General features: G+C 33.0%; 1 protein-coding gene and 1 long non-coding RNA gene across 7 annotated transcripts in view; both read left to right on the top strand.

Moving 5' to 3' along the window:
• The window catches only part of LOC106157062 (neural cell adhesion molecule 2), an 84,370-nt gene extending 63,730 nt beyond the window's left edge, over nt 1-20,640 (top strand). The window contains exons 16-21 of one of the 6 annotated variants that reach the window (XM_087018207.1): nt 6,340-6,369; nt 9,112-9,177; nt 11,010-11,054; nt 11,956-12,181; nt 16,021-16,078; nt 16,541-20,640. In XM_087018207.1, the coding sequence (XP_086874333.1) occupies nt 6,340-6,369; nt 9,112-9,177; nt 11,010-11,054; nt 11,956-12,181; nt 16,021-16,078; nt 16,541-16,630 (515 nt within the window). In that variant the 3' untranslated portion in view covers nt 16,631-20,640. Of the gene's footprint in view, nt 1-1,316; nt 4,347-6,339; nt 6,370-9,111; nt 9,178-11,009; nt 11,055-11,564; nt 11,903-11,955; nt 12,182-16,020; nt 16,079-16,540 lie in introns of those variants that run through there. The other 5 variants (XM_087018208.1, XM_087018210.1, XM_087018209.1 and 2 more) reach the window with 5 other exon arrangements.
• Nucleotides 12,190-16,012, top strand: LOC147760736 (uncharacterized). Its single transcript, XR_015335534.1, has 2 exons — nt 12,190-13,069; nt 13,674-16,012. It is a non-coding gene; the product is annotated as an uncharacterized LOC147760736 (long non-coding RNA).
• Nucleotides 20,641-21,231: the final 591 nt, after the last annotated feature.

Here is a 21,231-nt window from a genome sequence, read left to right as displayed (position 1 = left end):
GACTTTGTGAACTCACTGTCAGCTCTTCCAGTGAACCTCAGCTTGTGCATGTCCACAGAGAACAGTTCAAACAGGACCACTTTAGACTGGAATTCATGCCCACAAGTGCCATCTAGTGGCCATATTTCGCAAACAAAATTGTAACAGCAGTTGCAAGCTAACTATCACTTCATGAAAACCAACCCAAGATTTCAAAGAGTCTTCATATATATATGGACATCTCAAAACTGATCTGGTTATGTAAAGATGTACAAGTCTGTCCAGTTTCTAGTCTGAAGTAGATCTTGTCCATACGGAACTTTCTGTAATGAGTTTTCAATACCTTACTAAAACTCACTGGGTATGAAAGTATTTGCATCTTGCATGAACGTTTTACTACCTACACAAAATTGTAGCCTTGACATTAACATCAACTCTAGACTGTAGTTTATATACATATGTGCAAACTGACGTGTTGTCTTTATTATAGATTTTTTTTCTGCACCATCATATACATTCACCTAAAGCATTTTGGAATGTTTAATCCTGCTTTGTGGCCACTGGCACTCATAGTAGCTTGTGAAAAATGAAGCCCTTGTCTTGAGTTTGAAAGGAAATGGCTCCTAAATAGAGCTAGGAAAGTAAAGCCCCTATGTGATCAGTAAAACTTTTGTCTATTTCCTTACCAAACTCCCCAATGCCCTTGTTCAGATTGGTTTTCATTGTCTTAATGGCATATTAGTCGGTCAGATAATCATCTGAAATATTAACTTTTGATATTATGTCTGCAGCATAGATATCAGGGAGGACATTGATACCTCTATATTGTCCAAAATCAAGGAAAAGGTCTCTGATCCTTATTGTGAACTCACTGTAGTTATCATCAGTATCAAAATATTATGCATGGTTTCTCATCTTATATAGTCAGTTGCATGACTGCAACTTTCCCCTTTTATTTTTGGTTGCAGTTTTTTTTTATATTTATACATATCCATTTAGTGTGTGTGTGTGTTTATTATATATATATACACACTATGATATTTGTATGTGTAAATGGTTAGATTTTTTCCCTTTTGCATATGTTAGACAATGATGCCAAGAGAAGAAGAAATTAAGCTCTTTATGTAACAAACAATATGGAAATTATGATGGAGATTTCTTCTTGTCTGTGGGATTATTTTAGCAAACAACTTTTAAATAGCATTTTGACCTGTTCCATGACACTTTGTATATTTCATATTTATATTTATTTATTTTCTCTTAAATTGCCATAATATATTTTTCTTGAATAATCTTTCACAGTCACTCTTTTTAACCATGAATGTTTTGCATTTCAGTTCAAGTTAATAATCCAGGGAAGGTGACAGATCGTAACCCTGCAGGTGCTGTGAACAGCTTGACTTATCTGACGTTACTGGCTGCCATGATAGCTACACTGTTGTAGGTGGCACCAGACACTCAAGACAAGACCAATTAACAGTTTAAAAAAATTGCCATATAAAGAAGCTGATGCCAACTTGGCCACAACAAAACACTCTTATAGATGTAGTGATATATGTATTGTGCTTTAGTGAGAACTATGGGTTATGGGATTTAAACATAAGTGCTCAATACACTGCAGGAAGAACTAACATACATGTAATACCTACCGAGTTTGCATTTGTGGCTTTGAAAATGGTAACTGTAATTATACATGTAAGGTTTTTGATATGTACTATTATTGTAATGGATTTAGAAATGTGTATATATTCAAAAACCCTATAGGCTACTTGAATGTTCTATTCATGAATGGCAATGTCATTTAGCCAGCTTGTTGAACATGTCATCTTTCCATCTTTGATCTTTCCTTCATTTATGAGATTATCGAACGTGTAACCAGATTTTATTCTAAATTTGCAAGCAAATTGTCGTAAGCATTTCTCTGGAGGTGAGTAGAAATTTGAAAATGGCACCATTGCTCAGATATAATTAGATACTCGCACATCTGTTTTAGAAACAGACATAAATGATAGAAATTAAGATATCTTAAGGCTTGATGCCAAGAGCTTTGTTTTATGTACTTTTATGTGAAATTGTCACATTGTGTCAAAAAAAAAATAATCAAAAGGAATTTCACAGAAAGAGATCTGATTGCAGATATTTAATGAATTGAAATGCCAAATGAAATGTCTAAAGGTTGATGCAAGTGTATGTTGATTGCTTTTCACTTGGTGTATAATTGAAGGTAGCGTGCGTGTCACTGTAATGAATGGAAAATTAAACTACAAATATATGTCAGTTTGAACTGTAATTCAAGTGAAAGTTTATTGAAGTTAGCTTTTTTATTGTAGTTGTATTCAAATGAAGAGACTATTGACTTGCACATTTTATAAAAATGTGGCATAAGTTCGCATGTCCCAAGTTCCCAACGGCTATGTATTCTTTGTTGTTTGCAAATCCTGGCATTTGGTACCATTATAATAGTAGGTGCAATTACCTTTATATCTTATGTATCGTCCATTATGTGAATTATGAAAAACGAGTATTTCAAATACTCCCAAAATTAAGAGATTGGAATACTTAAATTTGATGCCAGCATTCAGATTGTGATTGGTCCCAGATGATGCTCATAACCCACCCTCTACAAGGGTGGCAGATTATATAGGGAAAACTGAAAAATCCACAGAGCAAAAAGACTATTTATCTAGAGACATACCTGTGAATATTTGTGAAAAATTAACCTGGTAGAGGGTGCTCATAACCAGTGATTAGTGCAGAAGTGGAAATATTTGTCCTTTAGTGCTTCTTTTACCTCATATTGTACCATATCACCTAGAACTACAATCAAGGGAAGAATTTGTTTTATGATAGTAGAACAAAACAAAACAAAAAAAAAAAATGCCCTTGTTCCAGTCCTAGTAAACCAGATACATAATCAACATAGATATTCATATTAATTTCATCAATTAAATTAATACAGACTATTTTAAGTTCTTAATGATAAGCATATGCATATGATTGTAGTAGATCGACTTTAGACCACTCTCATTTATTAGACAACGAATATACGTTGGTACGGTTGAAGCTTTCTTTTGTCAGCGGTTGTATTAAAGTTTGTGTGTTGATGGATTTACTCTTACATGCTTATGAAAGTGAATTATATTATATACCTCTAAATTGTTTAGACTAGCATGTAGGATAGACAAAAATTTTAAGTGAATGCTAGATGGACGGTCATGAAGTTGATTATGCTCTCTGTTTCTTCCTATTTAGAAGAATGCCAACCAATTAAAGACAAAAATCTAGGTCAAATGAACCAAATAGAGCTAGTCTAAATGTAAATTGTGTAAAAAGTCACCTTTTGTAAATGTTTCAAGTACTTTTAATTTTATATTAAACCCTTATAATTTAACACCATTTTGCATTCATTGTAATTATATAACTAGAGTAGCATGCATGCTGTTTCATTTGTTATATTCACTCAAAGAGTGCTGATGTAACTGTAGTTAATGCACAGATACTGATGATGTCAGATAGTATCTATGGTAACTATTTTATTGATGACATCATCAGTTTGGGTGTAGTTGTGTTGAAATGTTGTATGATTCTGACTTGCATTTGATATTTAAATGTGTCTGTACATGAATGTTAATAACAAAATGTTTGTAATTTTTTTTATTTGACAGCCATTGGCTATTTTGTTTATTTTTAAAAATTAGTGATAGGTTATCCGCTACTAGTTTATTTTCCCCACTTTTATCACATAGGCATAATTAACTTACTTTTCATATGGCATTTATTGTCATGAAATATTTTCAACCTGTTTATTTTATCTTAATCACATTTGAATTGTCTGGCACGTATACTTTTATACGCCTTTTATATATGAGTGCTCTTCACAATCATTGATTCATATAATTCTAGTTTTGACACCATCAGAATAAAAGACATCATCCGAATGCTGTACATTTCAAAGATTTGTCTGGGGTGGATTTAAGCAGTCTGCTACAGTTCTGGAAATTGTAAATTTTTTCCAAGAGGTCTCAAATTTTTGAATATCTGTAATTTCGGAAGTCTAGACTATTAGTAGCATGGACAGAACATTGTCAGTATAGGCTTCTTCTGTCACATTTAACTGATTTTGATTTTTTTTCCAGAATTAAATATTTTTATGGTGTCTTAGTTTAGAAAGGCATGTGTGCAGTAAAGATCTACTATTATTGACATAATTTTAGACATAAGCTTACTCCATTTAGTATTTCAACCAAGTACTGGTATATGTATACAATATAATTTTGTTTTGTGACTCTGTGTTTACTAGATGTTCAGATGTGAAATTTGTAAGCATTTTATGTATACAGTGAGCAAAAATAAATGTCACTTTTTTACATTTGTTTGTTGTTATCATCATATTTCTTTATTATTAATTGAGTAAAGCCAGTTTTGTCATGCTTAACTGACTCGAAAAGGTTGACAGTTTTGCATTGCAGAGTTGGAATTCTCTACACCAACGGAGTCACATGGTTGATGTCTTTCTCCGTGAATGCATGTATCTTTCAAATATTTGAAGTGTGTTACGTACTAAGTGTAAGAGACTGTGACGTGGTACTGGTCATGGAGCATGAGCAATCCCTGCACCCTTCCTTAATTTGTTTTACATTGTATATCTGAGGGGAGGTTGCAGCTACAATGTGGTTTTTATTACGTTTAGAGAGGAGCCGAAGTGAACGCACAGAATCAATTCAAAGTTTAAGTGTGGGTTAGTTTAGTCTATTGTCGAGAAAAGCAATAGGTGGAACTCTTCTAAAAAAGTGGTAAATTGTGTGTCAATGGTAGACATGGGTGTAATAAATGTCTTTCATATTTTTAGAATAATTCTCCATATTCCTCCCTGGATTTTTTCTCAAGCACTCTTGTGGTGGACCAAAAGCAGCAATTGGCAGTTAGCAAATGAGAAGTCATAACAAGACCATTCATTACAAGTTGCTGTTAAAGTCCTCAATTCTAATGTGTGCCTCCCAGCTACAACAATGCGCAGCAATATATCTCCCAAATGGTCGTGTAATGTCTATTTAGCTATTCCTGGTACATTGATGTGATTGTCCATTCTTAGAAATCCAGGCATTGTCAGTATTATTACCAAGATTGGATCAGATTTGATGTGGTAATGGTTCTCTTCTATTCTGTTAAGTTGTTATGGGTTTCAATTGTCATTGCTTACACATGCAGACAGATTTGTTGTCAAGATTTGAAAGCAAACAAAGGAAAAAGGATATATTTGCTGTCTTTGGTATGCAAAATTAAGAACCCTGCCTGGGTATAAAAACATGTTAAGGTACTTTTCAGTAAAATTATTCATATGATAATACTGTCAAATGAAATCTAGCAGAAAGTGGGCCATTTTTTTTTTCACTTGAGTTTCTACGATTACAATAAATGATTATTTTTAGAATTTCAGGTTCAGAATTATATTTCTTAGTAGATTAGACATTTAAACTGACTGCCAAAATGTAAGAAAAAATTGTAATTTTTACATGGAAAATTCTCTGAATCATTTGTTGGCTACAACAAATTTATGTATAACATGCATAACAACAAAAATTTTGTTGTAACCACCTAAATAAAATTAAATTGTTAGCTTTATCTGCATTAATATATCAATTAGTGTAGAAAATGCGTCATGGGACACTGTTTTAAAAACTAATGAAGTGATGCTTTTGATATTTTTCATTTTTCAACATACAAGAATGAAAAAATAAAAGTGTGATATTATTTATAGATACTAATATCTTGATCTCCCTTTGTTAAATGATTCTGTCTTGTTTATGGGTATGTGTCAAGTGAATGTTGTGAAATACAGTAATTGCTGACAAAATACAAACAATATTACAAGGCTCCCAGTGATTTCAAGTAATGAACAAATTTCATCCTGACAGTAAGACAAAAGGTAGATATATTCAGTAGTCCAAGAACGGTACCCCACAGTATGAAGTGAATGGTAGTGTACATGTATTATACATATTGTATTATAAAAGTTTCACAAAGTTCCTACATGAAATTCAGTACTCTGCATGAAGTAAAGCTTTTTTTTAAAATAAGATTGTGTAAGACTAGCACTAGCAGAACAGCAATAGTCAACAACTTTTCAATGTCAGCACAAAAGTGCATCTTTTATATAGGGTCACTGCTGCATCAAATTATTCCCATTTAAGACATTTGACTTTATCCCAACCACAAACAGCACCAAGTCAGAACTTTTAATTATTTCAGACTCTTAAACTGTTCAAAGAAACACAATGGGCAATGCAACCAAAAAATTGTTTGAATTTTGTCAAAATTGTTGTAGCTTAGTTGGTAAATTGCTTGTGTTTATGTTTGTAGACCCCTACCAACCCACGGATGGTACAGAACGTATGTATAGTGCAATATTTCCTCATGTTTTCCAGCTTCAGTTGTACTAACTTTGCCGTTACTATTATAGTTATGAACTGGGGATGGTGATACATTTTGGCAAAGAATTAAAAGAGACCATGGTACCAGTAGGCATCTTTTTAGAGTGAAAAAAAAAATTGTTGTGTTGATAATTTACTAGTGATTTGGCATTAGATTTTTAAGACAAATGAGACCATGTCTCTTTTTCTGATTTGTCTATAAATGTATTGCCTTCTTGTGATGATAATAGAGCTTTTTATATATATATAGGCCCAGTTAAGGCGTGTATCAGAGACATGCTTTGATATGCCTAGTCCAATCATTTTATGCTTACTTAACATTGGTGGCAGCGGTGGGATTTTCTTACTAAATGTATAGCCTATACTCTTACATATTATGCACGAAAATGATGTTGTTTATCTAAAGAAAAGAATTGTTAGGTCAACAAACTGTTTTCATATGAAATGTTGCCAACTGAAATTCAAGTGTTGACTAAATCATTATTTTGCTGAATTTTCTTTTGGTTTGTTTAACAATTAGATAAGTTTCCAGTTTATGTTTTCCATAGTTTTAGTGATTCTTTGTTTAATTTCAAAAAGAAAAAGGACAAAAGGTTGTTACTTTTTACTTTTGATTGACCACAAATTTGGTATCATGTTTTAGCATGTATTGATTTAAACCTTTTAAATTTTATGTGCACAATCATATTCTATTATTTGAACACAATAGTTTTTAGTAATTATTTTAAGCATTTGCTCATTATATTTAATAAAATTATTATGCTTTGTTGATAGCATGTTTAGATTGCATCTTGGCACTTTTGTTTCAGCATTTAATAAGAAAGAAAACAACTTTTTTAGTATATTGTGAAACTTTGAATATGATGCTTATTTCTCTTCTTTTTTTTTTTTTAATTCAAATAATTCTATCACATTTCTGTGTTTAGTAATTTCTGTTGTACTTGGGTTTACAATGGGCTAAAGCTACTTTCGGTGCTTTTCTTCATTTGTTTATTATTATTATTAATATTATTATTATTATTATTATTATTATAATTTTATTACCTGTTAACATAAGTAAAAGTGCTTCATTATTAACATTTAATAACCAGATAGCATTATTGCAGTGAAAGCCTTCAATTAATGAAAGTGTGGCTATAAAGTGATTTTGTTGAAGAGAGCAAAACTACTGACTGAAGTTATCACATAGATGATAGAAGTACAAAATGAAATATTTACATAGCCTCACACTCGCCAGCGTACATTTAGCCTGAAACAAAATCACACTTGTCAGTCAGAACCTGCAGATATATTTGGAGAGAACAAATTAATCATGCATCTTATAAAACGGTATGAATATTTGGACATGCTTGCACATTATGACAGTTGATAGCTTTAACTGTAGCCGACCATTGAAAATAAAAAAGCTGGATTTGGGCATGAGTATCTGTAAAGGTTCTAAATAATTCCGTGATAACATGCTTCAAATAGCTGCTTAGAATGCTCTTTTGGTAGTAATAACCTTTATTTCTTTTCGCAGAAAATGCTGAGCTATTATTTACGGTAATAATCTTGGCTAATGATATTTTCAAACTTGAAAAATGTTCAACTAAAAATCTGAAATGAAAACTGACATGAAGTGAAGCCCTGAAAAGCCAAATTACTCTATCACAAAAGTTTTCAAGCTGATCATCACCCTTGTGGTTGAACATTTTGCTTATGCCTTCTTACTAAACAAAAACCTACCATCATGTTATGCATGAAAATATTTCTTCCTACTTAAAGGTATTACATATGTAAAAGCATTGTTATATGCATGTATTTACTCACAGTGTATTAGCTATTGATCCAGTTAAGAATCTTGTTTTTTGTTTATATAATATCATATGTGCAATTTGATGGTACTGATATTATTATATTTGATATATATTTCATATACTCAGGAAATAGATTAAGGCAATGTTCTTACTTGTTTGATTTTCCAGATATGTGTATTTCATATAACCATACTCAAAAATCATTTTTAACCGTGCCAAATTCATAGCATTCTTTTTCAGGAGTTCCACAAAATATTGAACTTTTTTATTAAGAAATTGTAAATGTATCTCAAGGATGCCCATGCATATAAGCTATAAACATTTCTTGAATTATATTATGCTGCATGATCTGAAACGAGAGCAGCTCGGACAAACTTGATGCTTGTCTTTGTCTTTATTTTCATTACCATTGCTTTAATTGTTATCTAAACTTCACTATTCTCCTAAACTGCCTTTTATCTTCATTTTTATCTCTTTCAAGTAGTACATTTTGGCCAGATTTTCCTGTATTTCTGCTTGCATTTGGTATTTTGGTTAATTTTATTCCATTTCCCCCTCCTGTTTTTAAGAACTCGTATGGTAAATTCCTAACCTTTTTTTTTTTTAAGATGAAAAGAGGTTCTATTTTGTTTGGCAATTTTCCTGTTTATATGTTACATAGCCAAAATTTTCTATCTAACATATCGGAATGTCAGTTTTTGTCAGAAACCCCTTCTCCTTTGTATTAGTTCTCAACAAAACATGTAACAGATGAAGTTATTTTGTTTGAAACAAGTACATAACACAGCAGAAAGGAGGAGGCAAAATTATCCATTTTTATCTTGGTTTGGCCTACTCATTCCCCACTTCTCGTCACTTTGTACTACTTCTCCACTTCACTGAGTGTTTTCTGTGTCCTGTTATAGAACCCAACACCACGTTAAGTTATGCTGCTGAGAACACTACGTTGAGCCTGGGTAATCAGAGCACAGGTAAGTGCCAAGTGCATGGAGAGAGCGTAGGGACGCCATTGTTCCCATTGGCCTGCATGGAGTATGACAGGCGTAGGAGTTATTTCAGTAGCCAGCTTCACAATTAACAGACAGCTCTGATTTCTGGCACGATTGGCAGCATATGATATACTTTCTTATATTGAAAGAGGAACTTGATGAGAGGAACATTGCAATTGTTCCTTGTAGCTGTAATTGAACTTTTGGTGACATAGTTACCTTTGGTTTGGATAGCAAGTTACCACTGTTTTGGTTATTCTGTCCCTTTTAGTGGTAATAATAAAGGTTTGTGTAGCTATTGTTAAAATATGATTCCATAGAGGAATTCTCAAGAAAAGCTCTTCCCCATTAAGAAATTCTCCAGAAAACTTTTTCCTCTCTTAATGCTTGTAGAATTTATACAATTTGAAAGTTGAAATCTTGAGCTGTCTGGATTTGTGAGGGACTAAGGGCACCATTGCCACCCTGTCATGAAAGAGATCACAAACTCTGGCCTGCGGACTAACTCATGCAAGTCCACGCCAAGATCAGTCTTATCTGGTTACTCTTGCTTCTGTTCTGTTCAATCTGTTTTCATTTTGTCAGCTAAAAAAGTAGCTTTCACAACTGCCAAAGCATGACTGTTTGAGCTCCTCTTCTTCTCCCTTACAAAAACCTCCTAGGTATCTTGAGGCATGTAAGGTCCGTGCATTCTTCTCTCTCCTGGAAAAGTCTGATAGATTGTCACTCTATAGTAGTACAGTATAGAATACTTGCTGTATATATATATATATATATACATGTGTATGTACATATAGTCGAATGAGACCTTAGCTAGTCCAGCCATGATAGTCTGGTAGTCCTACAGTGACGCTGTGTGACCTGCACACATTATTAGGTGCATGACGATGTATTTCATCCTCTAAGCTTTAGAAAAAAAGAAAAGGAAAAAAGGACTGACTGTCAACCACAACAACATGCATCATAATTAACCAGTTTAAAAAGGGAGAAGCAATAAATTACACAGAAAATTTCAACACTTGATTAAAGCATTTCCGAGGCTCCAGGTGAAAACTATTTGTATAGTTTATATGTACATCTAAGTGATTGTTTGAGAGTAAAGGTACCTTGACAAAACTTAAAAACTTCTGCATTTTAGTTACCATTCAAAGAGGAATTTGCATAGCCTATATCTCAAATGTTTGAACAAGTATTTACAAAGCAAGTGGTTAAAGATAGGTTCTTTGCCAAGGCTTGCATGAACAGGGATCGTTATCATTATTATTTCAAAAATCTATGACGCATGTGCCCCCATTGATAAGATTCCGTGACTCGGAACGCATGCTGTGGCTGTAAGAAAGTTAGTAGCATGGTGTGCTTACAAGTTGATACATCCAACACACAAACATGCAGTTATATAATGTCAAGCTTGAGTGAATTTTACTAATATATTGAAAGCTAACGAAATGTTGCTGCTGAATTTTTTAAGTTGACTGTTGCACCAGCTTGCCCAGATGGCAGATGTCTTTTCAGTTTATTAAGATTGTTCACCACTAATCTCTGTATAAGAAACTTTGAAACTTATATTTTATGCAAATTTGATGTTTCCTTGTATTTTTCCATAAGACTTTGAAAGTTTCTTCAAATTCTAATTTTCAAACTTAAAACTTGTAAATATCAGCAGCATTTAAAAAAATTTTTCAAATGGTTGTGAAATGCTAAAATTATAAAAAATTTGATCATGGACTTGAAAAGTAAATTTTGTTGTGTCCCATCGTGTTTTTGCCAACTTTTCACGTTTTTCTGTATTCCATGCACTGTTTTATAACAACTAGGAAGCACTCCCAGTTACACCACACCAATACCAATAGGTACCAAGGGTGAGTAGTACATACTCCTTAATGAAAGGGGGAGGCACTTGCCAAGATGATACTACTTCTGAAAAAAGAATCCACTTGGCTGATGATACCACATTTGAATTGTTGGTCATTTTTTAAGGATAAGAGTTAGTTCAAAACCAAAATGCTTCATGGTTCTCAAAATAAACAGCAGTTAGTCATAATTTATATAGCATATGGAACTATTTTGTATATATAATACAACCTTTATTTCTACTAGTTTTGCATATTAAATCAGACTATCGTAGTGGCATTACAACATACCTTCAAATAGATGTTCTAATATTACTCTCTTCTCTATGTCACCCTATATATGTGACCTTTGTTTTTCTTGTTAGAACTTGTATATCTGCACATTGTTACTCTCTGACCTGTTACATTCACCACATTTGTTTCAAAAGTTGCATTTCATACAGATGTATATTTTTGACATTTTACCATGATTATTGTATTTACCCTTCAATCCCCTAATTTGCAAGCTCATTTTTTCAGCAAAGGCAGAAACTGTGGAAATAACAACAAAATCTTGGCCAGTGTGGGACGCTGCCATTCAGTTTCCAGAGCAGATAGAACTGAGAACAGAGATTGTCATTGTTATTGGTGTCATTGTAGTCATTATAGTACTGACTGCTGTAGATGTAGCTTGTTATTTCACTGCCCGCTGTGGCATCATGCACCTCGTCATGACACGGTGCGTGCGCAAAAGGCGCAGGGACGCCTACATTGCAGGAAATAATTCTAACAGAGGGCAGAGTGAAGAGTTGGAGATGTTGACAGCCAGCCCGGATGAGACTTACTTCAGCTATGAGGGGTGAGTAGTTGTTATGAAAATTACAATTCTATTTCTTTCAGTTTGTAACCCAGATGTGTTCTTTACTTTTAGGAGCTGCAAAAACTGGTGCTTCAAAGAAAGAAGGCCTCTCAACGGGCGCCATTATTGGCATAGTGATTGCCATCTTTTTCGTGCTCCTGATTATTCTTGACGTTTCTTGCTACTTCATAAACAATTGTGGCGTGCTCATGTGCATGTGCACTCAGCTCTGTGGCAAGAAAACACCTGCCGATCCAGCTAAACATAAAAAGGCTGCCGATGTGGAGAAAGGAACTGGGTAGGTGTTCCATATTGATATGCTCAAGCTTTCATCTTCTGACCTGCTCTCTCCGTCTCCACCTCTTATCTTTCTTCCAGCCTCTTCTTTAATTCTAAGCACCAGCAGCTCTGAGCAGTTTTCTTTAAAGACTACAACATGCTCCAAAAGGACTCCCTGGCTCAAGGAAAAAAATCTTATTCATATTGCTCCATGACTGAGATGCCATATATTAGTTTTAGTTCTCTTTTGTTGAGCTAAGCTGAATTTTATAAATGAAGTGGCTTTTGGGCATGGCTACTCTTGACTTGAAATTAGATTGGCTACTTTTTTGCAGTTATGAGCATTTAAATCATTTTTTTAAATTAAATCTAGAAGAACATTTGTTTGGTGGTGGTAGTGGTGCTGCTGAGCTTAACACTCTGTTTGTAGAATAGTATTGTCTTGTTTGATTTGTCACATTAAGTTGCTTGTTCATTCATGTATTGTCATAACTAATGCATTGGTGGGCCCCAGCCAGCTGTGGATCTACAACTGCTATAGTTGAGAAATCATCTCACCTAACACAATAGAGAACTAAAATTGTGACCAACTATCACAACTACTGCAATGGACACCCTGACATATAGTTAGTTGACACAATTTACACGGAAGATAACCAAAATGTGTCTAAATGTCGCATCTACCACAGCGTATGCCCAGATACAGACCAGATGAAGTACTTTTAAGTACCTTTATTATAAAAGGTACCAACTACCACTATTAAAAAAAAAACAGACAAAGGACATTTAAAAACCAATCATTTGTTTGAAATAATGCAATGTTCCCTATTGTTTCCTATAGAGACGAAGGCAATGATGTCCAGATTCTGGTAGAGGACCATGATAATGGAGAAGACAACTTGGAGGAGTAAGAGAGATGATTATAAATTGAGTTTCAGTTTAAGAATGTTTTTGATCATTAGATGTATTTTCATTGGTTTTACTGACCCTGTTGCTGGGGTTATGGGCAGTAGAAACTGTTGCGAATAACAAACCCGATTTTGATTAACAATTTGAAAATCACCTCTGCCTGACTAACCTTTTGCTATATTCAAACCACGGAGTGTCAACAGTATTTTTTTTTTTTTTTAATTTTCCAAAATTTTATAAAGAGATACAGTCAAGTCTTTAATTTTAATTTGCTACAATTGACTTTGAGATGGTGACAATTTTGTCAAGTGGTTTGCAAATGTTTTTTTTTTTTGTAATTTGTAGTTTGCAACCACTGTTAGGGCAAATTGATAAGAATAAGTTTCTATCCAAGTATAAAATTGCAAAATATTCTTATTCCCAAATTGAAGTAAAAATCAAGCTGTCAAACAGAAGACTGCCAGAATTTTTTTCTTTTAAAATTTCCTAAAACTTTGACACTGTCATTATAAATGTAGTGTCAGTAAAATCAACTTTGTTAATGTGCATTCCCAAATAAGTTAGTTATGCCTGACATTGTGTTGCTTTATTTGTTATCGCAGAGAATGTAAACAACCATTGCCTGAGGATGATGAAATTCTTCCAATAGATGGAGCCACTGAGGCTGGAGAGGAGTAAGATGCCCAGCATGAAAGTGTCCTTGTAATATGTCATGTGTCCAGTGTCATCATCCCATTGTTTTTTGTTTAAGCTAGCCTGTGCCCAAAATATTTAAACCTATAGCAACTATCCAATAAGGTCACCAGGGTCTAAGCATCTACTGGTCTAAAAAAGCAAGGAGAAACGGTGGCTGATAACAGAACAAATCTGAAATGTTGAAAAAAAAATGTGTTTGAAAACTGTTTGCTAAAATTTTTGTTGCAAGGGTGAGCCAGATGTAATGTCAGCATTGTGTTTCTTGTTAGAGCCAATAGCCTTTTTTTTTTTTTTTTTTTTTTTTTTTTTTGCTGTCATTTTTTCAAATTATTTTTAGTTTCAGAGATGCCATAAAACCAAATCATTATTGATTTTTCCCCTGACAAATTGAAACACTTTTATTTCAGAAGTAGTCTTTCTTTGATTATCCCATGTTCTACCCTAGAATGAAGATTATGAAAGTGTTATTAATTTGATTATTTGTATATTTTCAAAAGGAGCTCATGTTTAAATTACTCCAGTTCTCCCTGAACATTAGTGTGTACTGTGTGATGTAACTGTTTTGTGTAAATTATGTGTTTTATGTATACATGTACACTCAGCGTTCCAGAATATTTTGATCTCCTCATATTCGTTGTGTGCCCTTTTTTTTTCAGCATGTAATGAATGGTTAACATAATGCTAATCATGTCATTTTTCATTCAGTTTCAGAATGTGATGATTTTTACTCTAAAATTTTTTGATGTTTTCTTTTCATTTCTAAATTTTGATTTATTTTTTAATAGAATGAGTGGTTTGGCATGTTTTAATCATGTTGAGAATGTGTTTTAAAATGCATTAGTATGTATGCTGCATCTTTTTGTTACGGCTTGACATGATCAGAGTTTTTTATGTACAGATGTTTATAAGTCTGTGCTGGAATGGTACATCTTTCTGTTGAAAAAAAAAAATTACAGTAATAAATGATGTTGCTGCCTTTTCTTTTTTGATTATCTATGGGGCTAAGATGATTATCAATTCAATTTTTTTCTAAGTTATGCTGATTAGTTTGAATTTTGGCTTGAATTTGACAGTATTTTACTCTTGGAGTATTCTTTTGTTGAGCAAACTTTTCTCATACAGCAGATGCTCTTGATATTGAATCTCTTTTCAGCAACTTGTCTGTACATATGACAGCATTTGCCTGCGATTATTTTCTTAATTCTTTTCCAATATACAAAGCACGAATTAAATGCCTGTTTGCAGCTCAGTTATGATGCCTTAACTTACTAGTATGAATAGGATGTCTCAACAATAATGGTGGTTTTTCACCATAGGAAATTGATTTCATTCCTTGGTTGTAATAGGCCTCACTTGTTTCACAGGAAAAAAGCTCGTCTTAAATTAAGGTCTAGAACCAAGTCTTAGAACCAAGCTAGACTAGTTGTAGTTCACCTAAATAAGGTATAGTGTTGCTGTTGTAGTACATAAAGAAATGACTGTTTCAAACCAACAGTTATTTTATATACTAGTACAGATTTATCCTGAAGAAATTGGAAATATTCTGGCTTGAAGTTCAGACCAACTATTAGTCTTAAGTTCCTTTGTGTATCTAGCCCCTGTTCACCAACATTGTCCAGGGGCGGATTTAGGCCATCTTCTGGGTTTTCCGGAAGACCGTCAAATTTACATAGACAGGTGTCTTATTTTTTCTGTCGGAAGACAGTCAAAAATGGAGGCTGGATCAACAAAGATAATTTGGAAGCCTGTCAAAATATCTCTATATCCGCCCTTTTTTGTCACTATGATGAGTGTCATATTGTCCCAGCAATAGATGGCGATGGAGTCATCAAACATTTTCCTATTGTCTGCTGGGATGGCATGGCACTAAGTTGGGCTGTCATAACTTTGCTGCAAATACACCTCAAATGGCAGTTCCCAAGGAGTCTTGTTATGAAAAATGCATGTTTATTATTATTATTATTAAAATAAAAAGATCTAAATATATGCTCTTATGTCCTTTTCAACTGGTTTTGTAAAATTTGCTCCTGGTATATTTTCATTTATTTATTTTTCTGCCTACTTCAAAGGTGTTGCTTAAAGCAAGTTAATTCGTATCTTTTTAAAATCAATAAATGCATACTAAATCATGATTGTCATTTAAAAAAGAAGGGAACAATTGGTTCTGTCATATTCTTGCCACAGACATTTCAATAATGTGTTGACTGACAAATACATGCTTATTATACTATGGGTTTTTTTATTGTCTTGCAGTGATGAGAAACAAAACCTTAAAGATGACATGGAGACAGCTGATCAAGAGGATAAGAAGGTAAAAACTTTTATTTGTTATATTTTTATATTTAATTTATTGACATTTATTCGTAGAAGAATAGACTGTAGAAAGAAAGAAGTAGAAATGTCCTGTAAAATGAAATATGCTGGTTGTTCTCTTGATGTACTTTAAATTCCAGTTATATGGAAATGTTCTAATATTTGTAGAAAATATTATCACTTACCTGCTCTGTAATGTGTACACTTTGAACATTTGGTTAACCCTTTCTTGATTGTATTTTGAAATGATGAACTTTTAAAATAATTCTTTAGATCCTTAGATTACTTGTGTCAGTGGATTTCTTTGTCAAAATGTTTTTTCAAGAGGATTATTGAAAACTTTTTAAAAAGGAAGTTGCTTATTTCTGTGCTACCTCTGCTTATATGGATATATTGCCTTTGCAAAACACGTCTGTCGGTTTATGTTACTTTTCAATAAGACTGTCATACATTTTTTTAGCCCGACGCTAGCCCAGAGGAGGTAGAACTCAAAGAGGAGACTCCCAATGAAAAACCTGCAGAGAAGATTGATGAAGAATCAAAGGCTTAGGAGAAATAAATGGAAATCAATCAGTTTGTGGCTGATTGAACTTTGCTGGAAGTGTGTGATGGGAAAAGAAGAAAAGGAAAAATGCGTTGCCATCCTTCCAGATACTACAAAAAGAAAGAAAAAGATGAAGGATCAGAAATGATATAAATGTTAATGTCTGGACCAATTTTTAACTCTTTATAGCAGAAATCAATTTTAACAGAACAAAAGCAGTCAATTTTGAGACTAGGGCTCCCATCTAAAACTTGGAATACTTTGTTTTGCTGAGTGAGGAAGTACTATTTTATTAAGAAAACAAGGAAAGATATATCCAATTTTTCTTTTAAATATTGTTAAAATTTTAAATATTTGGTGACATTCCCATTTAAGGTGAAATTATTTTAGATAAGGCAATGATGACAGTTTTACTTACTACATTTCTGTTAAAATAGACAACACACTCACACATAGATTTGAAAGGTGCCTAAAAGGTAATTTGTGTCAAAACTGAAAAAAAATTATATCTTTTGTTGCTTTTATAAGGGCATCACAGACTTTATGGTTTTGAAATATTTAATCACCATTTTTCATTTAGCCAAACCAAAGAAGATTAAAAATAAAAGACAGGGTAAACACAGTAAATTGACATTTTAAGACATCACTATCAGAATAGGAGTTATCTTATTCAGGTATTTACATTTTAGGGTAATAAGTGTACCTTTTGAAATATATTCTTTATTTAGAATATGAGAACATTAGCATAGAATTTTGTTGGTATCAAGTGCTTTAGTTTAGACAGGTAACCACATATTCTAAAGAACATTTGAAATTTTCCAGTCATTGGTAATTATTGTGAAAATGGTGATTTGAGTTGTAGAATGAACTGAATTTGGGAGACCATCAGCTTGAGAAGTGGATCTGTCCTGTTTTGCTATGGCTAGAAAACTGTAGGCTTCAGTCAAAACCCAAGCTTTATGCTAGACAGGCGCAACTTTAATATGAAAGTTATATGTGCTGACTGTGCCGTTAGCATTCTATTTCCTATGCAGTGTAACGTATTTTGAAATAGCTGGAAAGAATGATGATAATTAACAAACTGCTTGACCTGCTTCTCCATATGTATTTTACAAACTTATTTTACTCAGTATAAGCAAAGGCTGCTTATGTAGTTTTCATTTCACTGTAACAACTTACATATTTTGTGTCAAAAAAGTGTTTGACAGTTTGATATAAAATAGCACCATATATGGTCATTAAGTACTTGACTGGTGTTACTCATATGCTTAAGCATGAATGTTTTATACAGCTATATTACATCAAAGTGTACAATTTTAGTTGAGATTTACACATACAATTTATGTCAGCTTTTTCATTGTTGGACATTAGTGTAATGACATTTTAAGTTTTAGTTCACAAGTATTAGCATTTTCCCTTACATATTTTGACATCATTGTCATAAATTGGAGCAGTGAAGATAAAAATTATTAGTGTTTTACAATGACTTTAGTACTTAGTTGATTACATTACCTCAGGCAGTGACTAGAGACACGTAGATTAGTTCCACCTCGAAGCCAAGGTCACATAGGATGTCATAGCACATTTCCCGTAGTTAAGATAGGTTGTACTGGTGCAGATTCAGTTTGGTGCGTATGTAGTACAATCGTGGTGGCTAGGGATGATTGCAATATATCACAATGCATTTGCAGCATGCTGCTAAGCAATCAACTATGGCTTACACATGCTGTGTCCAGTGATGCGGTATGAAATTCACTGGTGATATCACACCATGCATTAAACTGACTCTGACACAGTCAATACTCAAATCAGTTTGAGACATTATGAGGGTGGAAGTGACTTAATTGGGTGTCTCAGGGGCCGCTTTCATATAAACGAACTTCAAACGAAAAAAAAAATTTAAAAATTGGTCTCAATTCTCCAACCAAAGATACCAGTCTGTTTTATCCTAAGTTCAATGAGAAGAAGCCTAAAAAAATGAAATATTGAGCAAGTTTTTTTTTTTTTTTTTTTTTTTTTTTTTTTTTTTTTTTTTTTAAGAAAGACATCGCTAATGTTTTTTGACCAATGGTTTCTTAATTTTGGAAGAATACTACAGTTTCTTTACCAACTTTCAGGCCTAAGATTTTTGTGAAACCCAACTTAAATATAAACTTTGGTACAAATTTGCAAATGGCCAATGAACTCCTAACTTTGAAAAGTCACCCCTCTCTTTGTACATTTTTGAAATGCGACCTACATGTAGTATCTTCCAATAATTGTGCTTCTTTCAACTGGTTCTATGAGATAATGTGTAAATCCTTTCAATTTGACCAAAGATTTTTTTTTTTTTTTTAAGAACAAAATCTTGCAATGCTCTGACAGTATATCTTTGTAAAAACAAAGATTGGCACAGTATATTTTGGTAATCTATTCATTAGTTTAACGAAATCAGGTTTCATTGTATATAAGGTGACAGTAATGGAATTAACATGGCCTTTGGTGCCACCGTTGTACCAGTAATTGTACGTACTTTGCGGTCATTGATTATATGTTATTGATGTACAAAGCGTTTGTTGGTTTGAAAGGTTCTTATTAGATGTTACAACAGTAGTGCTTTTGATCATGACATTTTGTTAAAAATATTGTAAATATTTCTTCCGTGTGTTGCCAAATAGCAAGGCCATTGGAGGATTGGTACTTTCTTTTTAATCTTATTGTCAGTAGTTAGGAAGGAGGGAAGAGTTCAGTCCTGATTTTGTCATATTTTGTCAGAACATCTGTGGTGCAATTTTTTTTAAAAAAAAACCTACTTGATGAATGGTCATTTTTCTGGCTGCTTTTCTTATAACCATCCTGAAAAGTAAAAAAAAAAAATTGATGACAGATCTAATAGAATCTAAATCATACTTTAACCTCCTTTGGTTTCCACAATTTTGCTTTTGTGTAGGCAGGTGAAATAAAGATGAATATTGTGAGTGAGTTATGGTGAACTCTTGGTGTATCTGTTCTACCATGAAAATCTCCTTTGCCTTCAGTTGGTTGGTAATAAAAGTTTGCCAGTAAGTGATTATTTGAGGTAATATCTTTTAGTTAGGGAGTTATCTACTGTTCTCTTTACTCCACATGTGAGATGGTATGTAAAAGAACTTTTTAAAACCGACTTGCCCCACATTTTACCATTCTTAAGCCTTGCTCGCTCACTTTCTGACACTGCGCACTCAGGGGGAAATGTGAATGGATTTTTGACCAGTAACAGTTGGTAGGATAAAATTTTAAAAGGGGAATGACAATTTACACAAGCGTACAGGAGTGAAACTGCACATGTTGCTTAGACATTCAAATGACGAGGTTTTAAATGTATATGACTAAATGTTAACTGGACACTGTTTTAAATGTTAGATGTCAGTCGGGAAGATTTTTGACTCTAGTTTTGAATGTTCACCATATATGTATAATGCGTCTTAATTCCATGAATTTGAAAAGTAATTGTAGGTATTTGATCAGCTTATAGCATTGCTCTGTAAAATTAGTATTATGGGATATTATTATTGATAAGCTTTTTTATCAGAAGTGAAAAACTATAAAATTGAGATAGGAACATCTCCTCCAGAGCGAGACGTACGCAATTTGGTATTTTAATTGATTTCATGCCATAATCAGTGAAGTTGAAGACACTTAATTTCTAGTTTTTGTCCTGCGTTAATAGAAGAATTTTGATGCTTTTGGTAGGAAATGCAAATTTTCATCAGATTTTCTTAAGCTTTTTGTACATACATGTTATTGTTCAACTTGTATCATGGCGCAGAAAATGAGAGCGTAGCATACAAATCTATAATACATACCACGGCGCAATTGACAGCTAACGAATAATAGAGCATATGTAAGGAGACATTTATGGTAATTAGCATAAACTGAACGTAGTGTTTTTACGCCTTAAGAAGGCTCGTTTATTAATTTCATTTTGTTATATTGTATTTCATGGACAATTTCGTGGATGTTTTGTGTTCAATAAAAGTGTCTAAATGGACAAAAAATTGTTTTTATTATTTTTTCTTATTATTTTTATCAATCATTTTATAAGATGTCAAATATTTTTAAGCCTATAATTTGCAGGTTTTCCTAAATACCGTAAATCTAACACTGTAAAAAAAGATGGTTTTAGAGACATTTTTCGTCAAAATGTTAAGATAAATTATAATAAACAAAAGCTAGGGGCAATTTTTGAAAATAAAGAATTTATAATGTGACACAACAAATGCCATTCGAAATATGAAATAATTTGTTTTTACGTACAGACGGCATGCATCGATATATATCCTGTGTATTCTGCAATATGGTTGTGCATCTTAATTATGGACAAAAGTGTAGTAGAAAGTGTACTATAATAAATTCTTATTGTTTTATGCGTACCAGTTCATTTGATTTAAGAAAAGTAGTACGTTGGTAACCTGCTTCTAGACAATCTTTGTTGTAATCGGTACTGTAATAATCAGCCTCTTGGGGGAATATCTCCATTCATTTGCATTTTTGTCTTTCCTTTAAAACGATTTTAAATTCCAAAAGCATTCGTCAAATAGTCCCCTGAAATTAATTTACAACAGACAATGAAACATATTGTGAAATAT

The sequence above is a fragment of the Lingula anatina genome, chromosome 7, assembly GCF_051362555.1.
Source record: "Lingula anatina isolate TDL-2025a chromosome 7, LinAna3.0, whole genome shotgun sequence".
Lineage (NCBI taxonomy): Eukaryota > Metazoa > Brachiopoda > Lingulata > Lingulida > Lingulidae > Lingula > Lingula anatina.
This window is presented reverse-complemented; position numbering and strand designations above follow the sequence as displayed.